Genomic DNA, 21020 nt, shown 5'->3' with positions numbered 1-21020 from the left:
GAATTCTGGGGAAAACACACACAAAAATTGGGAATTTTGGGGAGAAACACACCAAAATCGGGAATTTTGGGAGAGAAACACACCCAAATCGGGAATTTTGGGGAGAAACACACCAAAATTGGGAATTTTGGGGAAAACACACACAGAAATTGGGAATTTTGGGGGAAACACACACAGAAATTGGGAATTTTGGGGGAAAACACACCAAAATCGGGAATTTTGGGGAAAACACACACAAAAATTGGGAATTTTGGGGAGAAACACACCAAAATCAGGAATTTTGGGGAAACACACACCAAAATCAGGAATTTTGGGGGAAACACACACGAAAATCGGGAATTTTGGGGGGAGAAACACACAAAAGTTGGGAATTTTGGGAAAGAAACACACAAAAATCGGGAATTTTGGTGGAAACACACACAAAAATTGGGAATTTTGGTGGAAAACACAAAAATCGGGAATTTGGGGGAAAACACACACAGAAATTGGGAATTTTGGGAGGAGAAACACACCAAAATTGGGAATTTGGGGGGAGAAAACCCAAAACCAGGGATTTTTTTGGAAGGAAAATAAACAAACCCAGGGATTTTTTGAGGAGAAATCCCCAAACCCAGCGATTTTTTTAGGAGAAATCCCCAAACCCAGCGATTTTTTGAGGAGAAATCCCCAAACCCAGGGATTTTTTGAGGAGAAATCCCCAAACCCAGGGATTTTTTGAGGAGAAATCCCCAAACCCAGGGATTTTTTTAGGAGAAATCCCCAAACCCAGCGATTTTTTGAGGAGAAATCCCCAAACTCAATGATTTTTTTGGGAGAAATCCCCAAACCCAGCGATTTTTTTGAGGAGAAATCCCCAAACCCAGCGATATTTTGGGGAAAAAACCCCCAAACCCAGCGATTTTTTTGGGAGAAACCCCCAAACCCAGGGATTTCTTTTATGGAAAACCCCAAAACCAATGATTTTTTTTTCGGGAAAACCCCCAAATCCGTGGATTTTTGAGCACCTATGGTGGTGTAGTTGATGTAGTAGTAGGCGGCGATCATGCCCAGGTTGAGCGGGGCCACGTCCATCTCGTCCTCGATGCTGATGCACTTGGACTGCTCCAGGTCACTGAGGGTCTGCTCCACCAGCTCCGACAGGTGATCCGACAGGTGACGGTGGGACACGCCTGCGGAGGGAGCGCGGGAAAACGGGATAACGGGATCCGTGGGATCATCCATGGGATGGGATCCATGGGAACAGGGATGGGATCAATAGGATGGGAATAAGGACGGGAACAGGGGTGGGATGGGATCCATGGGATCCATGGGATGGGATCCATGGGATGGGATGGGATCCATGGGATGGGATGGGATGGGATCCATGGGATCCATGGGATGGGATCCATGGGAACAGGGATGGGATCCATGGGATGGGATCCATGGGAGAAGAAATGGGATCAATAGGATGGGAATAAGGACGGGAACAGGGGTGGGATGGGATCCATGGGATGGGATGGGATCCATGGGATGGGATCCATGGGATGGGATGGGATGGGATGGATGGGATCCATGGGATGGGATCCATGGGATGGGATCCATGGGATGGGATCCATGGGATCCATGGGATGGGATCCATGGGAACAGGGATGGGATCCATGGGATGGGATCCATGGGAGAAGAAATGGGATCAATAGGATGGGAATAAGGACGGGAACAGGGGTGGGATGGGATCCATGGGATGGGATGGGATGGGATCCATGGGATGGGATGGGATGGGATCCATGGGATGGGATCCATGGGATGGGATGGGATGGGATCCATGGGATGGGATGGATGGGATCCATGGGATGGGATCCATGGGATCCATGGGATGGGATCCATGGGAACAGGGATGAGATCAATGGGATGGGATCCATGGGATGGGATCCATGGGAGAAGAAATGGGATCAATAGGATGGGAATAAGGACGGGAACAGGGGTGGGATGGGATCCATGGGATCCATGGGATGGGATCCATGGGATCCATGGGATGGGATCCATGGGAACAGGGATGAGATCAATGGGATGGGATCCATGGGATGGGATCCATGGGATGGGATGGGATGGGATCCATGGGATGGGATCCATGGGATGGGATCCATGGGATGGGATGGGATCCGTGGGGTCTGTGGGATGGGATGGGATGGGATGGGACGGGACGGGACGGGATCCATGGGGTGGGATCCATGGGAACAGGGATCCATGGGATGGGATCCATGGGATGGGATCCATGGGATGGGATGGGATCAATAGGGGGAGAATAAGGATGGGAACGGGTGGGATGGGATCCATGGGATGGGATGGGATCCATGAGAACAGGGATGGGATCAATAGAATGGGATGGGAACAAGGACAGGAACAGGGATGGGATGGGATCCATGGGATCCATGGGAACAGGGATGGGAATAAGAACAGGAACAGGGGTGGGATGGGATGGGATCCATGGAATAGGATGGGATCCGTGGGATGGGATCCATGAGAACAGGGATGGGATCAATAGGATGGGAACAAGGACAGGAACAGGGATGGGATGGGACCCATGGGATCCATGGGATGGGACTGGATCCATGAGAACAGGAAGGGACGGGATGGGATGGGACAGGATGGGACTGCCAGCACCATAACCACCCCAGACCACTCCCGAACTCCCCGCAGATCCCATTCCCACCTTGCAGGTTGTAGTAGTTGGGGTTCTGGGTCATCCTGCGGTACAGGAAGGTCCAGGTCAGGTAGTCCACGGCGTCCTGCTTGTTCTCGATGGTCTTGGTGACGATCTCGGCGTTGAAGTGGTCGTGCATGCAGTGGTCCAGGTGCGACTCCACCGGCAGTGGCTCGTACAGGAACTTCTTGAAGAAATCCTGCAGCAGGACGGGCGGGAAGAGGGAGAGAATTCAGGGATTCATCCCGCAGACGCCGCGGGAATTCCCAGTGTGGCGCTCTGGGAGGGTTTGGGTTGTCCCCGTGGTGATCCCAGCCCCGAGGGAGGGTTTGGATCCCATCCCAGTGATCCCATGGATCCCAGTGATCCCACCCCAGCCCTGCGCGAGGCTCATCCGGCAGCTGGAGGAGGAGAATCCCGGCTGAAATCCCGGGAACGTCCCCGGCTGCCTCCCCCACCTTCTTGGAGCCCTGGCACATGATGACGCAGCGGCCCTCGTCGTCCTGCAGCGGGCGGTTGGCGTGGCCGACCATCTGCAGCACGTCGTAGATGGGGTAATCCACGTACCTGCCGCGGCCACGGCGTCAGCGGCTCCGCGCCGGATCCCACCGCTCCGTCCCATCCCATGGATCCCATCCCATGGATCCCATCAATCCCATGGATCCCATCCCATGGATCCCATCCCATGGATCCCATCCCACCGCTCCATCCCATCCCATGGATCCCATCCCACCGCTCCATCCCATCCCATGGATCCCATCAATCCCATGGATCCCATCAATCCCATGGATCCCATCCCATGGATCCCATCAATCCCATGGATCCCATCAATCCCATGGATCCCATCCCATGGATCCCATCCCATGGATCCCATCCCACCGCTCCATCCCATCCCATGGATCCCATCAATCCCATGGATCCCATCCCATGGATCCCATCAATCCCATGGATCCCATCCCATGGATCCCATCAATCCCATGGATCCCATCCCATGGATCCCATCCTATCCCATGGATCCCATCCCACCGCTCCATCCCATCCCATCCCATCAATCCCAATCTCATCAATCCCAATCCCATCCCATCAATCCCAATCCCACCCCACCAATCCCACCCCACCAATCCCAATCCCATCAATCCCAATCCCACCCCACCAATCCCATCTCGTCAATCCCAATCCCATCCCAATCCCACCCCAATCCCACCAATCCCATCCCACCAATCCCATCCCACCAATCCCATCCCATCAATCCCATCCCATCAATCCCAATCCCATCCCACCAATCCCATCAATCCCATCCCATCAATCCCATCCCATCAATCCCAATCCCATCCCACCAATCCCAATCCCACCAATCCCAATCCCACCCCATCAATCCCAATCCCACCCCATCAATCCCATCCCACCAATCCCATCCCATCCCACCAATCCCATCCCACCAATCCCATCCCACCAATCCCACCCCGTCAATCCCATCCCATCAATCCCATCCCACCAATCCCAATCCCATCCCACCAATCCCATCCCACCAATCCTACCCAGTCAATCCCATCCCATCAATCCCATCCCACCAATCCCAATCCCATCCCACCAATCCCATCCCATCAATCCCAATCCCACCCCACCAATCCCAATCCCACCCCACCAATCCCACCAATCCCACCCCGCCCCGCGTGCTCAGGGCTCGGCTCACGCGTGGATTTTGCCGTTGTAGTACTGCGTGTCCATGATGATCACCAGGTGGGCCGAGATGTTCATGCCCCAGCAGAGGCTGCGCGAGGCCACCATCACCTGCACGGCTCCTGGGGACACCGAGGCCACCCGGCGTCAGCGATCCCGGAATTCCGGCCGCTCGCGGAGCCCGGATGGGGAAGATCCCGGGATTTTGGGGGTGGGAGGTGGAGATTCACGGAGCGCGTTGGGTTGGGAGAGGTTCTGAGGTGCCACCATGGGCAGGGACAACTTCTCCATCCCAGGTGGCTCCAGCCTGGCCTTGGGGACTCCCAGGGATCCACAGCTGCTCTGGGAATTCCATCCCAACTCCTCCTCACCCTCATTCCTTCCCAAAATCCCACCAAAATCTCCCCATTCCCTGTGTCCTGTCCCTCCATCCCTCGTCCCCAGTTCCTCTCCAGCTCTCCTGGAGCTCCTCCAGGTCTGGAAGGAGCTCTGAGGTGTCCCCAGAGCTTGGATGTTTATCCCTAATTCCAGGAGTGGGAAGTGCTGGGCTCTGGATCCCATCCCATCATCCCAATCCCGATCCCGATCCCGTTCCCGATCCCGCTGGGCGCCCACCGGAGCTGAAGAGCTGCTCCACCACGCGTCGCTCCATGGCCGTCAGCCCCTCGTGCAGGTACCCGACGCCGTTCACCAGCGTCTCCTTCAGGGTGGGGTCGCTCAGCTTCTCCAGGTACGGCACCAGGTCCTTCTCGGCGCAGTGCAGGAACCTGCGGGATAGCCGGGAATTGGTGGGCTTGGGAAAGGCCTTTGGGATCGCCCATCCCAATCCCAATCCCACCCCATCCCATCCCATCAATCCCACCCCATCCCAATCCCATCAATCCCACCCCAATCCCATCCCACCCCACCCCATCACATCAATCCCAATCCCATCCCATCAATCCCATCCCAATCCAAACCCAAATCCCACCCCATCACATCAATCCCATCTCAATCCCATCCCACCTCACCCCATCAATCCCATCCCATCCCAATCCCATCAATCCCATCCCAATCTCAATCCCAATCCCATCCCAATCCCATCAATCCCCACCAACCCCCATCCCACCCCATCCCAATCCCATTCAATCCCACCCCAATCTCAATCCCACCCCATCCCAATCCCATCAATCCCATCCCAATCTCAATCCCACCCCATCACATCAATCCCATCCCATCAATCCCAATCCCATCAATCCCAATCCCATCCCACCAATCCCATCCCAATCCCAATCTCAGTCTTACCTCATCACATCAATCCCACCCCAATCCCACCCCACCCCACCCCATCCCCTCCCCTCCCATCAATCCCAATCCCATCAATCCCATACCAATCCCAGCCCAATCCCAATCCCACCCCAATCCCATCCATCCCATCCCAATCCCACCCCATCATCCCCCTCTTCTCCAGGCCAAGTTCTCTCAGCTCCCTTAGGAACCCCCCATCTCCACCTCCAACCCCAAACCCATCCCTGGACCTTTTCCAACCCCAAACCCATCCCTGGACCTTATCCAACCCCAAACCCATCCCTGGACCTTATCCAACCCCAAACCCATCCCTGAATGTTTTCCAACCCCAAACCCATGCCTGAATGTTCTCCAACCCCAAACCCATCTCTGGATGTTCTCCAACCCCAAACCCATCCCTGGATGTTCTCCAACCCCAAACCCATCCCTGGATGTTCTCCAACCCCAAACCCATCTCTGGATGTTCTCCAACCCCAAACCCATCTCTGGATGTTCTCCAACCCCAAACCCATCCCTGGATGTTCTCCAACCCCAAACCCATCTCTGGATGTTCTCCAACCCCAAACCCATCTCTGGATGTTCTCCAACCCCAAACCCATCCCTGAACCTTCTCCAACCCCAAACCCATCCCTGGACATTCTCCAACCCCAAACCCATCCCTGAACCTTCTCCAACCCCAAACCCATCTCTGGATGTTCTCCAACCCCAAACCCATCCCTGGACCTCCTCCAACCCCAAACCCATCCCTGAATGTTCTCCAACCCCAAACCCATCCCTGAATGTTCTCCAACCCCAAACCCATCCCTGAATGTTCTCCAACCCCAAACCCATCCCTGAATGTTCTCCAACCCCAAACCCATCCCTGAACCTTATCCAACCCCAAACCCATCCCTGAATGTTCTCCAACCTCAACATCATCCCTGGACCTCCTCCAACCCCAAACCCATCCCTGAACCTTCTCCAACCCCAAACCCATCCCTGGACATTCTCCAACCCCAAACCCATCCCTGGACCTCCTCCAACCCCAAACCCATCCCTGGACCTCCTCCAACCCCAAACCCATCCCTGAACCTTCTCCAACCCCAAACCCATCCCTGAACCTTCTCCAGCCCCAAAGCCACCCCGTGGTGTCCGGGTGTCCCCGTGGTGTCCCCTGGGTGTCACCTGTGCCGCTGGACGTCGGAGGCGCAGGTGGTGAGGATGTTGATGGCCGTGAGCCGCGTCTGTTTCCGGGAGGGGACGAAGACCAGGACGGGTTTTTTGGGCGAGTGCTTCATCACGGCGTGGTAAACGGGCTTGGCCATGGACAGCAGCCGCGTCTGCGTGTGGCTGATGTTGAAACCCTGCCGAAAATCCCAAATCCCGCTGAATTCCAAGGGATTCCCAGCCAAAGCCGTGGGAAACGCTGGAAAATTCGCTTAATTCCGGCAGGGTGATGATTGATCCTTGTATTGATCATCGATGGCCAATCCCAACCTCAATCTTATCCCAATTCCAATCCCAATTCCAACTCCAATTCCAATTCCAATTCCAATCCCAATCCCAATCCCAATCCCGCTGAATTCCAAAGGATTCTCTGCCAAAGTGGTGGGAAATGTTGGAAAATTCGCTTAATTCCAGCAGGGTGATGATTGATCCTTGGATTGGTCATCAATGGCCAATCCCAATTTCAATCCTATCCCAATTCCAATCCCAATTCCAATTCCAATCCCAATTCCAATTCCAATGCCAATTCCAATTTCAATTCCAATCCCAATTCCAATTCCAATTCCAATTCCAATTCCAATTTCAATTCCAATCCCAATTCCAATTCCAATTCCAATCCCAATTCCAATTCCAATTCCAATGCCAATTCCAATTCCAATCCCAATCCCAATTCCAATTCCAACCCCAATTCCAATCCCAACCCCAATTCCAATCCCAATCCTGCTGAATTCCAAAGGATTCTCTGCCGAAGTGGTGGGAAATGTTGGAAAATTCGCTTAATTCCAGCAGGGTGATGATTGATCCTTGTATTGATCATCAATGGCCAATCCCAACCTCAATCTTCCAATCCCAACCCCAATCCCAATTCCAACCCCAATCCCAATTCCAATCCCAATCCCAATCCCAATCCCAATTCCAATCCCAATCCCAATCCCAATCCCAATCCCAATCCCAATTCCAATCCCAATTCCAATCCCAATTCCAATCCCAATCCCAATCCCAATTCCAATCCCAATTCCAATCCCAATCCCAATTCCAATCCCAATCCCAATTCCAATCCCAATCCCAATTCCAATCCCAATTCCAATCCCAATCCCAATTCCAATTCCAATCCCAATCCCAATCCCAATCCCATCCATCCCAATCCCGCTGAATTCCAAAGGATTTCCAGCCAAAGCCGTGGGAAACGCTGGAAAATTCGCTTAATTCCGGCAGGGTGATGATTGATCCTTGTATTGATCATCGATGGCCAATCCCAACCTCAATCTTATCCCATCCCAAATCCAAGAGTTACCAACGATCCCATGGGATTTTTCCAAGGATTAATCAGCCAAGAGTTACCAACGATCCCAAGGGATCTTTCCAAGAATTAGTGATGATCCCAAGGGATTTTCCCAAGAATTACCAATGATCCCAAAGGATCTTTCCGAGGATTAATCAGCCAACGATCCCAAGGGATTTTTCCAAGATTTACCAGCGATCCCAAGGGATTCTTCCAAGAATTTCCAGCAATCCCAAGGGATCTTTCCAAGGATTAATCAGCCAATGATCCCAAGGGATTTTTCCAAGGATTAATCAGCCAACGATCCCAAGGGATTTTTCCAAGGATTAATCAGCCAAGAATTACCAACGATCCCAAGGGATTTTCCCAAGAATTCCCAAGGATCCTACGGGATTTTCCCAAGAATTTCCAAGGATCCCACGGGATTTTCCCAAGAATTCCCAAGCATCCCACGGGATTTTCCCAAGAATTTCCAAGCATCCCACGGGATTTTCCCAAGAATTTCCAAGGATCCCACGGGATTTTCCCAAGAATTTCCAAGGACCCCACGGGATTTTCCCAAGAATTCCCAAGGATCCCACGGGATTTTCCCAAGAATTTCCAAGGATCCCACGGGATTTTCCCAAGAATTTCCAAGGATCCCACGGGATTTTCCCAAGAATTTCCAAGCATCCCACGGGATTTTCCCAAGAATTTCCAAGCATCCCACGGGATTTTCCCAAGAATTTCCAAGGATCCCACGGGATTTTCCCAAGAATTTCCAAGGATCCCACGGGATTTTCCCAAGAATTCCCAAGGATCCCACGGGATTTTCCCAAGAATTCCCAAGGATCCCACGGGATTTTCCCAAGAATTTCCAAGGATCCCACGGGATTTTCCCAAGAATTCCCAAGGATCCCACGGGATTTTCCCAAGAATTCCCAAGCATCCCACGGGATTTTCCCAAGAATTCCCAAGGATCCCACGGGATTTTCCCAAGAATTCCCAAGGATCCCACGGGATTTTCCCAAGAATTTCCAAGGATCCCACGGGATTTTCCCAAGAATTTCCAAGGATCCCACGGGATTTTCCCCAAGAATTTCCAAGGATCCCAAGGGATTTTCCCCAAGAATTTCCAAGGACCCCACGGGATTTTCCCAAGAATTCCCAAGGATCCCACGGGATTTTCCCAAGAATTTCCAAGGATCCCACGGGATTTTCCCAAGAATTTCCAAGGATCCCACGGGATTTTCCCAAGAATTCCCAAGGATCCCACGGGATTTTCCCAAGAATTTTCCAGGATCCCACGGGATTCTCCCAAGAATTTCCAAGGATCCCACGGGATTTTCCCAAGAATTCCCAAGCATCCCACGGGATTTTCCCAAGAATTTCCAAGCATCCCACGGGATTTTCCCAAGAATTTCCAAGGACCCCACGGGATTTTCCCAAGAATTTCCAAGCATCCCACGGGATTTTCCCAAGAATTCCCAAGGATCCCACGGGATTTTCCCAAGAATTTCCAAGGATCCCACGGGATTTTCCCAAGAATTTCCAAGCATCCCACGGGATTTTCCCAAGAATTTCCAAGGATCCCACGGGATTTTCCCAAGAATTCCCAAGGATCCCACGGGATTTTCCCAAGAATTTCCAAGGATCCCACAGGATTTTCCAAGGATCCCACGGGATTTTCCCAGGATCCCGGCGGCCGCTGTCCCTACCTGGATGTGCAGCTCCAGGGGCACGGGGCGCACGTTGGGGTGGAAGTTGAAGGTGGCGGTGGCGCTGCAGCCCAGCCAATGCGCCACGTCCTTGGCGTTGGACAGCGACGAGCTCAGCGCCACGATGCGGATCGGCCGCTCGATCTGCGACGAGATGTAGCGCATGCGCGAGCAGATCACCTCCAGCACCGGCTGTGGGGGAAAATGGGATCGGGAATGGGATCTGGTCAGGGGATCCCATGGAAACCCCTCCTGAATGGGATCTGGTCAGGGGATCCCATGGAAACCCCTCCTGAATGGGATTGGGAATGGGATCTGGTCAGGGGATCCCATGGAAACCCCTCCTGAATGGGATCTGGTCAGGGGATCCCATGGAAACCCCTCCTGATGTAGCGCATGCGCGAGCAGATCACCTCCAGCACCGGCTGTGGGGGAAAATGGGATCGGGAATGGGATCCGGTCAGGGGATCCCATGGAAACCCCTCCTGAATGGGATCTGGTCAGGGGATCCCATGGAAACCCCTCCTGAATGGGATTGGGAATGGGATCTGGTCAGGGGATCCCATGGAAAACCCTCCTGATGTAGCGCATGCGCGAGCAGATCACCTCCAGCACCGGCTGTGGGGGAAAATGGGATCGGGAATGGGATCCGGTCAGGGGATCCCATGGAAACCCCTCCTGAATGGGATTGGGAATGGGATCTGGTCAGGGGATCCCATGGAAACCCCTCCTGATGTAGCGCATGCGCGAGCAGATCACCTCCAGCACCGGCTGTGGGGGAAAATGGGATCGGGAATGGGATCGGGAATGGGATCCGGTCAGGAGATCCCATGGAAACGCCTCCTGAATGGGATTGGGAATGGGATCTGGTCAGGGGATCCCATGGAAACCCCTCCTGAATGGGATTGGGAATGGGATCTGGTCAGGGGATCCCATGGAAACCCCTCCTGAATGGGATTGGGAATGGGATCTGGTCAGGGGATCCCATGGAAACCCCTCCTGAATGGGATCTGGTCAGGGGATCCCATGGAAACCCCTCCTGAATGGGATTGGGAATGGGATCTGGTCAGGGGATCCCATGGAAACCCCTCCTGAATGGGATTGGGAATGGGATCTGGTCAGGGGATCCCATGGAAACCCCTCCTGAATGGGATTGGGAATGGGATCTGGTCAGGGGATCCCATGGAAACCCCTCCTGATGTAGCGCATGCGCGAGCAGATCACCTCCAGCACCGGCTGTGGGGGAAAACGGGATCGGGAATGGGATCGGGAATGGGATCAGAGGCAGGATCAGAAATGGGATCAGGAGCAGGAGCAGGAATGGGATCAGAAATGTGATCAGGAATGAGATCAGGAATGAGATCAGGAATGGGATCAGGAGCGGGATCGGGACCACACCTGCCTGAGATCCATCCATGACACCCCAGGAAAATCCCTTCTGACCTTCCCAAGGCATGGACACCTCCCATCCCATGGATCCCATCCCATTGATCCCATGGATCCCATCCCATCCCATGGATCCCATCCTATGGATCCCATCCCATGGATCCCATTCCATGGATCCCATCCCATCCCATCCCAAATCCCATCCCATCAATCCCATCCCATCCCATCAATCCCATCCAATGGATCCCATGGATCCCATCCCACGGATCCCATCCCATTGATCCCATGGATCCCATCCCATCCCATGGATCCCATCCTATGGATCCCATCCCATGGATCCCATCCCATGGATCCCATCCCATCCCATCCCATCCCATCCCATGGATCCCATCCTATGGATCCCATCCCATGGATCCCATTCCATGGATCCCATCCCATCCCATCCCAAATCCCATCCCAAATCCCATCCCATCCCATCCCATGGATCCCATCCCATCCCATCCCATGGATCCCATCCCATGGATCCCATCCCATCCCATGGATCCCATCCCATCCCATGGATCCCATCCCATCCCATCCCAGGATCCCATCCCATCCCATGGATCCCATCAATCCCATCCCATGGATCCCATCCCATGGATCCCATCCCACCCCATCCCACCGACACAACTCCCACCAGGAAAACCCTCTCCCAAACGAGCTGAAATCCCATCGGGAATCTCCCATTCCGGGGCCGGCTCCGTTCCCAGCCCATTCCCGGGATTCTCACCCCGTTCTCGCCCCCGATCAGGTGCACTTCATCCACGATGAACAGGTTGACGTTCTGGACGTTCTTCCGTTGTTTCCAGCGGCGGGAAAGGATATCCCACTTTTCCGGGGTGCTGATGATGATGTTCCCTTTTCCCAGCAGCTTCAGGTCCGTGCTGGTCTCTCCGGTGAGGAGCACCACCTTCTTGTTCAGCCGTTCCTGGAATTTCTCGTACCAATCCATGAAAACCTGCGGCGGGAAAAAGGGGATTGGACTGGAATCGGGGCGGTTCCGGATGGATTTGTTGGGAATTTGCATGGAGGAGGTGTTGTTAGCACTCAGATTGGGGGGGATTCACGTCAAATTCCTCGCAAATTCAGGAAATTCCCAGTAAATTCGGGCAGTTCCCACCAAATTCCTCTCAAAATGGAGAAATTCCCACCAAATTCCTTTCAGTTTGGGGGAATTCCCACAAAATTCCCCTCAGATTGGGGGAATTCCCAACAAATTCCTCCCAGATTGAGGGAATTCCCACAAAATTCCCTTAAATTGGGGGAATTCCCACCAAATTCCTCTCAGATTCAGGCAATTCCTCTCAGATTGGGGGAATTCCCACAAAATTCCCCACAAATCGAGGGAATTCCCACCAAATTCCTCTCAAATCGAGGGAATTCCCACAGAATTCCTCTCAGATTGGGGGAATTCCCAACAAATTCCTCTCAGATTGGGGCAATTCCCAACAAATTCCTCTCAGACTGGGGCAATTCCCAACAAATTCCTCTGAGATGGGGCAATTCCCAAAAAAATCCCTTAAATTCGGCAATTCCCAACAAATTCCTCTCAAATTCAGGCAATTCCCAACAAATTCCTCTCAGATTGGGGCAATTCCCACAAAATTCCCTTAAACTGGGATAATTCCCATCAAATTCCTCTCAAAATGGAGCAATTCCCACCAAATTCTTCTCAGATTGGGGGAATTCCCAACAAATTCCTCTCAAATTGAGGAAATTCCCACCAAACTGGGGCAATTCCCAACAAATTCCTCTCAGATTAGAGCAATTCCCACAAAATTCCCTTCAAATTGGAGCAATTCCCATGGAATTCCTCTCAGCTTGGGGGAATTCCCAACAAATTCCTCCCAAATTGAGGAAATTCCCACAAAATTCCTCTCAAATTGGAGTCATTCCCAACAAATGCTTCTCAGATTGGGGCAATTCCCAAAAAATTCCCTTAAATGGTGACAAATTCCTCTCAAATTGGGGCAATTCCCGCCAAATTCCTCTCAAATCGAGGGAATTCCCACAAAATTCCCTCAAATCGAGGGAATTCCCACCCAATTCCCTTAAATCTGGACAATTCCCACCAAATTCCTTCAACCCAAACCCAATCCCTCTCAAATCCGGCTGCGATTCCCACCCTCATCCAGCCCCGGAATCGTCCGGAATGGGCCAAGCCCCGAGTTTATCCCGAGGGAATGAGCGGGAATTTCCACATCCCGAGGGAATTCCCGGGATTCACCTGCTCGGCCAGAGCTTCCATGGGGGTGATGTAGACGCAGCGACCCTCGGAATTCTGGAGGAGCATCCGGAGGATGGCGAATTCCGCGCAGATCGTTTTCCCGCTGCCCGTGGGCGCTCCCACGAAAACGTTGTCGTCGCTGTTGTACACCGTGTTGAACACTGGGAAAAAACGGGAATTGTCAGGGAAAATTCCCCAGGGAAAAATCCCCCCGGGGGAAAATTCCCCAGGGAAAAATCCCCCCGGGGAAAATTCCCGGAAGAAAATTCCCGGGGAAAATTCCCTGGGGAAAATCCCTGGGGAAAATTCCCCAGGGAAAATTCCCGGGGGAAAATTCCCCAGGGGAAAATTCCCGGGGAAAATTCCCCGGAGAAAATTCCCGGAGAAAATTCCCCGGGGGAAAATTCCCGGGGGAAAATTCCCGGGGAAAATTCCTGGGGAAAATTCCCGGAGAAAATTCCCGGGGGAAAATTCCCCAGGGGAAAATTCCCAGGGGAAAATTCCCCAGGGGAAAATTCCCCAGTGGAAAATAAGGGAATAAACCACAGATCCCAAAACTCTGGGAAAGGGGATAAACCACAGATCCCAAAACTCTGGGAAAGGGGATAATCCATGGATCCCAAATCTCTGGGAAAGGGGATAAACCACAGATCCCAAAACTCTGGGAGAAGGGATAATCCATGGATCCCAAATCTCTGGGAATAGGGATAAACCACAGATCCCAAAACTCTGGGAGAAGGGATAATCCATGGATCCCAAATCTCTGGGAAAGGGGATAAACCACAGATCCCAAATCTCTGGGAAAGGGGATAATCCATGGATCCCAAATCTCTGGGAAAGGGAATAAACCACAGATCCCAAATCTCTGGGAATAGGGATAATCCATGGATCCCAAATCTCTGGGAATAGGGGATAAACCACAGATCCCAAATCTCTGGGAATAGGGATAAACCACAGATCCCAAATCTCTGGGAATAGGGATAAACCACAGATCCCAAAACTCTGGGAATAGGGATAAACCACAGATCCCAAATCTCTGGGAATAGGGATAAACCACAGATCCCAAATCTCTGGGAAAGGGGATAAACCACAGATCCCAAATCTCTGGGAAAGGGGATAAACCACAGATCCCAAATCTCTGGGAGAAGGGATAATCCATGGATCCCAAATCTCTGGGAAAGGGGATAAACCACAGATCCCAAAACTCTCGGAAAGGGGATAATCCATGGATCCCAAAACTCTGGGAAAGGGGATAATCCACGGATCCCAAATCTCTGGGAAAGGGGATAAACCATGGATCCCAAATCTCTGGGAAAGGGGATAAACCACAGATCCCAAAACTCTGGGAAAGGGAATAAACCACAGATCCCAAATCTCTGGGAAAGGGGATAAACCACAGATCCCAAATCTCTGGGAATAGGGGATAAACCACAGATCCCAAATCTCTGGGAATAGGGATAAACCACAGATCCCAAATCTCTGGGAAAGGGGATAATCCATGGATCCCAAATCTCTGGGAATAGGGGATAATCCATGGATCCCAAATCTCTGGGAAAGGGGATAAACCACAGATCCCAAAACTCTGGGAAAGGGGATAATCCATGGATCCCAAATCTCTGGGAAAGGGGATAAACCACAGATCCCAAATCTCTGGGAAAGGGGATAATCCATGGATCCCAAATCTCTGGGAAAGGGGATAAACCACAGATCCCAAAACTCTGGGAAAGGGGATAATCCACGGATCCCAAAACTCTGGGAAAGGGGATAATCCATGGATCCCAAAGCTCTGGGAATAGGGAATAACCCCCAAATCCCACATCCCAGGCAATCCACATGGAATAACGACAACGAACACCCCCAACACCGAACCCCCAAACCTCTCCAGCATCCCCAATCCCCAAAAAAATCCTTGGGAATACAACCAAATCCCGGGAAACGCCTCAGGGAATGCCCACCTTGAGTCTGGATGGGGTTGAAGAAGGGGAATTTGTCCTGGTAGAGGCTCTCGAAGGAGCTGTTCCGAAGAGCCGACACCGGAAGCGGCTGCAGATCCAGCAGCTCCGTGGGAGGAGGATATTTTTCCGGAAGGATCAGGTGTCGGAATGACACGGGAAGTTGGGTCTCGCAGGCTGAAGGATGGAAAAAAAATTCCAGGATTTTAGGGATGGGTGAGGGTGAGGTGAAGAGAGGTGGGGTTGGAAAGGGGGAAAAGGGATGGAAAATGGATTTCAAATGTTTGGGAAAGGGAAAAACCCGGAATTCCAAAGCTCTGGAAATAGGGGAGAGAGCAGGGATCCCAAATTTCTGCTGCCACTTGGATTCCTGGAATTTTTTCCCTGGATTCCAGAGGATTTTCCGCCAGGAAAAGGAGGATAAACCCAGAATCCCAAATCCCAACTGCCACTTGGATTCCTGGAAGTTTTTCCCTGAATTCCAGAGGATTTTCCGACAGGAAAAGTGGGATAAACCCAGAATCCCAAATCCCAACTGCCACTTGGATTCCTGGAAGTTTTTCCCTGAATTCCAGAGGATTTTCCGCCAGGAAAAGAGGGATAAACCCAAAATCCCAAATCCCAACTGCCACTTGGATTCCTGGAATTTTTTCCCTGAATTCCAGAGGATTTTCCGCCAGGAAAAGGAGGATAAACCCAGAATCCCAAAGCTCTGGAAATAGGGGAGAGAGCAGGGATCCCAAATTTCTGCTGCCACTTGGATTCCTGGAAGTTTTTCCCTGGATTCCAGAGGATTTTTCCCCAAGAAAATGGGGATAAACCCAAAATCCCAAATCCCAACTGCCACTTGGATTCCTGGAAGTTTTTCCCTGAATTCCAGAGGATTTTTCCCCATGAAAAGTGGGATAAACCCAGAATCCCAAACTTTTGCTGCCACTTGGATTCCTGGAAGTTTTTCCCTGGATTCCAGGGTTTTTTCCCCTGGGAAAAGAGGGGTTATAAACCACATTTCCCCCCAAAAAATGTGGAATAAACCACTGGAAAAGGGGCACTCAAAGAGCCATAAAATCCAGAATGAAGTCCAGGAATAACCGGGAATAAAGCCCAAGAAAAACAGGGAATAAAGCCCAAGAAAAACCTGGAATAAAACCCAGTAAAAACCCAGAATAAAACCCAAGAAAAACCAGAAATAAAAACCGAGAAAAACCCGGAATGAAGCCTAAAAAAACAGGAATAAAATCCCAGAAAAACCAGAAATAAAAACCAAGAATAACCAGGAATAAAGCCTAAAAAAACAGGAATAAAATCCAAGAAAAAGCAGGAATAACCCCCGGGAAGAGGCACTCACAGAGCCATAAAATCCGGAATAAAACCCAGGAAAAATCAGGAAAAAAACCCAAGAAAAACCCGGAATAAAAACCAAGAAAAACCCAGAATAAAAACCAATAAAAACAGGGAATAAATCCCAGGAAAAACCCAGAATAAAATCCAAGAAAAAGCAGGAATAAAGCCTAAAAAAACCAGGAATAAAAACCAATAGAAACAGGGAATAAAAACCAAGATAAACCAGGAATAAAATCCAAGAAAAAGCAGGAATAACCCCTGGGAAGAGGCACTCACAGAGCCATAAAATCCGGAATAAAACCCAGGAAAAATCAGGAAAAAAACCCAAGAAAAACCCGGAATAAAAACCAAGAATAACCAGGAATAAAAACCAATAAAAACAGGGAATAAAGCCTAAAAAAAACAGGAATAAAAACCAAGAAAAACCCGGAATAAAAACCAAGAAAAACCAGGAATAAAAACTAATAAAAACAGGGAATAAATCCCAGGAAAAACCCAGAATAAAATCCAAGAAAAACCAGGAATAAAGCCTAAAAAAACCAGAAATAAAAACCAATAAAAACAGGGAATAAAAACCAAAAAAAACCAGGAATAAAATCCAAGAAAAAGCAGGAATAACCCCCGGGAAGGAGCACTCACAGAGCCATAAAATCCGGAATAAAACCCAGGAAAAATCAGGAAAAAAAACCAAGAAAAACCCGGAATAAAAACCAATAAAAACCAGGAATAAAGCCTAAAAAAACCAGAAATAAAACCCAATAAAAACAGGGAATAAAACCCAAAAAACCCAGGAATAAAATCCAAGAAAAAGCAGGAATAACCCCCGGGAAGGGGCACTCACAGAGCCATAAAATCCGGAATAAAACCCAGGAAAAATCAGGAAAAAAAGCCAAGAAAAACCCGGAATAAAACCCAAGAAAAACCAGGAATAAAGCCTAAAAAAACCAGGAATAAAATCCAAGAAAAAGCAGGAATAACCCTCAGGAAGGGGCACTCACAGAGCCATAAAATCCGGAATAAAACCCAGGAAAAATCAGGAAAAAAACCAAGAAAAACCCGGAATAAAAACCAAGAAATACCGCAAATAAAGCCTAAAAAAACCAGGAATAAAATCCAAGAAAAAGCAGGAATAACCCCCGGGAAGGGACACTCACAGGGCCATAAAATCCGGAATAAAACCCAGGAAAAATCAGGAAAAAAAACCAAGAAAATCCAGGAATAAAAACCAAGAAAAACCTGGAATAAAAACCAATAAAAACAGGGAATAAATCCCAGGAAAAACCCAGAATAAAATCCAAGAAAAACCAGGAATAAAGCCTAAAAAAACCAGGAATAAAACCCAATAAAAACAAGGAATAAAACCCAAAAAAATCCAGGAATAAAATCCAAGAAAAAGCAGGAATAACCCCCGGGAAGAGGCACTCACAGAGCCATAAAATCCGGAATAAAACCCAGGAAAAATCAGGAAAAAAACCCAAGAAAAACCCGGAATAAAACCCAAGAAAAACCGCGAATAAAGCCTAAAAAAACCAGGAATAAAAACCAAAAAAACCAGGAATAAAATCCAAGAAAAAGCAGGAATAACCCCCGGGAAGAGGCACTCACAGAGCCATAAAATCCGGAATAAAACCCAGGAAAAATCAGGAAAAAAACCCAAGAAAAACCTGGAATAAAAACCAAGAAAAACCAGGAATAAAAACCAAGAAAAACAGGGAATAAAGCCTAAAAAAACCAGGAATAAAAACCAAGAAAAACCCGGAATAAAAACCAAGAAAAACCAGGAATAAAAACCAAGAAAAACCAGGAATAAAGCCTAAAAAACCAGGAATAAAAACCAATAGAAACAGGGAATAAAAACCAAGATAAACCAGGAATAAAAGCCAAGAGAAAGCAGGAATAACCCCCGGGAAGGGGCACTCACAGAGCCATAAAATCCGGAATAAAACCCAGGAAAAATCAGGAAAAAAAACCAAGAAAAACCCGGAATAAAAACCAAGAAAAACAGGGAATAAAGCCTAAAAAAACCAGGAATAAAATCCAAGAAAAAGCAGGAATAAGCCCCAGGAAGGGACACTCACAGAGCCATAAAATCCGGAATAAAACCCAGGAAAAATCAGGAAAAAAAACCAAGAAAAACCCGGAATAAAAACCAAGAAAAACCGCGAATAAAGCCTAAAAAAACCAGAAATAAAACCCAATAAAAACAGGGAATAAAAACCAAAAAAAAACAGGAATAAAATCCAAGAAAAAGCAGGAATAACCCCCGGGAAGGGACACTCACAGAGCCATAAAATCCGGAATAAAACCCAGGAAAAATCAGGAAAAAAACCAAGAAAAACCCGGAATAAAACCCAAGAAATACCGCGAATAAAGCCTAAAAAAACCAGGAATAAAGCCTAAAAAAACCAGGAATAAAATCCAAGAAAAAGCAGGAATAACCCCCGGGAAGAGGCACTCACAGAGCCAGCGGTCGGACACCACGCGGATGAAATATTGCGGCGGCAGCGGCTCGAAGACGGGAACGAAGAACGTCACCAGATGCTCATCCTGGGCATATTTGGCTTTGAGCAGGAAATATTCGTGGTGCAGGATCACCTCGCTGTCCACATCCTCCACCAGGATCCAAAAAGCCTCGGAAGAGCCGTGAACCTGGGAAAAAAAAAAATGATGGAATTCTCAATTCTTCATCCCAACCCGGGTAATTCCAGGTTTTCCGGCTCCTTTTCGTCCCAAGGTTGGGTTTTTCCCTCGGGGGTTTTTAGAACTGGAGTTCAGATTTTCTGCTTTTCCATAAATTAGGGAATTTTCCCTTTTTGTTTTCGCATCCTGGATTCAGAATTTCCTGGTTTTCCGCATGATTTTCATAATCCAGCCTCAAAATTCCATCTTTTCCTTCCAATCTGGGAATTTTCCCTCATGATTTCCATGCCCCAACCCCGTAAATCCCCACCCAGAGCATTTATCCTGCGTTTTTCCACCCCCCCATTCCCAGAATTCCCCGTTTTCCCTCACAATTTCCAACCCCAATTCCCAAAATCCTCCATTTTCCCACCCCATTCCCAAAATTCCCAATTTTTCCTCACAATTCCCACTCCCATTCCCAAAATTCCCCAATTTCCCCTCACAATTCCCACTCCCATTCCCAAAATTCCCAATTTCCCCTCACAATTCCCACTCCCATTCCCCAAATTCCCCATTTCCCCTCACGATTTCCAACCCCAATTCCCGGAATTCCCCTCACAATTCCCACTCCCACTCCCAGAATTCCCCATTTTCCCACCCCATTCCCAAAATTCCTGTCACGATTCCCACTCCCATTCCCAAAATTCCCAATTTCCCCTCACAATTCCCACTCCCATTCCCAAAATTCCCAATTTCCCCTCACAATTCCCACTCCCATTCCCAAAATTCCCAATTTCCCCTCACAATTCCCACTCCCATTCCCAAAATTCCCAATTTCCCCTCACAATTCCCCCTCCCATTCCCAAAACTCCCCCTTTTTCCCCTTCCCCCTCCCTCCCTCACAATTCCCACTCCCATTCCCCAAAATTCCCCCCATTCCCCATTTTCCCCTCACAATTCCCACTCCCATTCCCCAAATTCCCAATTTCCCCTCACAATTCCCACTCCCATTCCCCAAATTCCCCATTTTCCCCTCACAATTCCCACTCCCATTCCCAAAATTCCCATTTCCCCTCACGATTCCCACTCCCATTCCCAAAATCCCCCATTTTCCCTCATGATTCCCACCCCCAATTCCCAAAATTCCCCATTTTCCCTCCCCATTCCCAAAATTCTCCTCACAATTCCCACTCCCATTCCCAAAATTCCCCGTTTTCCCCTCAATTCCCACTCCCATTCCCCAAATTCCCCCAATTTCCCCTCACAATTCCCACTCCCATTCCCAAATTCCCCATTTTCCCCTCACAATTCCCACTCCCATTCCCAAAATTCCCCGTTTTCCCCCCACAATTCCCACTCCCATTCCCCAAATTCCCCATTTTCCCCTCACAATTCCCACTCCCATTCCCCAAATTCCCCATTTTCCCCTCACAATTCCCACCCCCAATTCCCAAAATTCCCCATTTTCCCACTCCCATTCCCAAAATTCCCATTTTCCCCTCACAATTCCCACTCCCATTCCCAAAATTCTCCTCACAATTCCCACTCCCATTCCCAAAATTCCCAATTTCCTCCCCCCAATTCCCACTCCCATTCCCAAAATTCCCAATTTCCCCTC

At 49.8% G+C, this 21020-nt stretch overlaps 1 protein-coding gene across 1 annotated transcript in view; it reads right to left on the bottom strand.

Moving 5' to 3' along the window:
* SNRNP200 (small nuclear ribonucleoprotein U5 subunit 200) overlaps nt 1-21020 on the bottom strand; it is a gene marked incomplete at its 3' end in the record, with an annotated part of 104579 nt that overhangs the window by 11117 nt on the left and 72442 nt on the right. The window contains exons 29-39 of the mRNA XM_088068208.1: nt 19240-19429; nt 15440-15613; nt 13485-13645; nt 11988-12215; nt 9833-10024; nt 6812-6990; nt 4976-5127; nt 4374-4482; nt 3139-3247; nt 2690-2879; nt 1005-1169 (exon numbers count right to left, since the gene is read on the bottom strand). Of these exons, the coding sequence (XP_087924334.1) occupies nt 1005-1169; nt 2690-2879; nt 3139-3247; nt 4374-4482; nt 4976-5127; nt 6812-6990; nt 9833-10024; nt 11988-12215; nt 13485-13645; nt 15440-15613; nt 19240-19429 (1849 nt within the window). The remainder of the gene's footprint in view (nt 1-1004; nt 1170-2689; nt 2880-3138; nt 3248-4373; nt 4483-4975; nt 5128-6811; nt 6991-9832; nt 10025-11987; nt 12216-13484; nt 13646-15439; nt 15614-19239; nt 19430-21020) is intronic.

This window comes from Pseudopodoces humilis, chromosome 30 (assembly GCF_049639895.1).
Source record: "Pseudopodoces humilis isolate 2021_Gansu_Grassland_sample_001 chromosome 30, ASM4963989v1, whole genome shotgun sequence".
NCBI lineage: Eukaryota > Metazoa > Chordata > Aves > Passeriformes > Paridae > Pseudopodoces > Pseudopodoces humilis.
The sequence above is the reverse complement of the archived record's forward strand: the minus strand, read 5'-3'. Positions and strand labels throughout refer to the sequence as shown.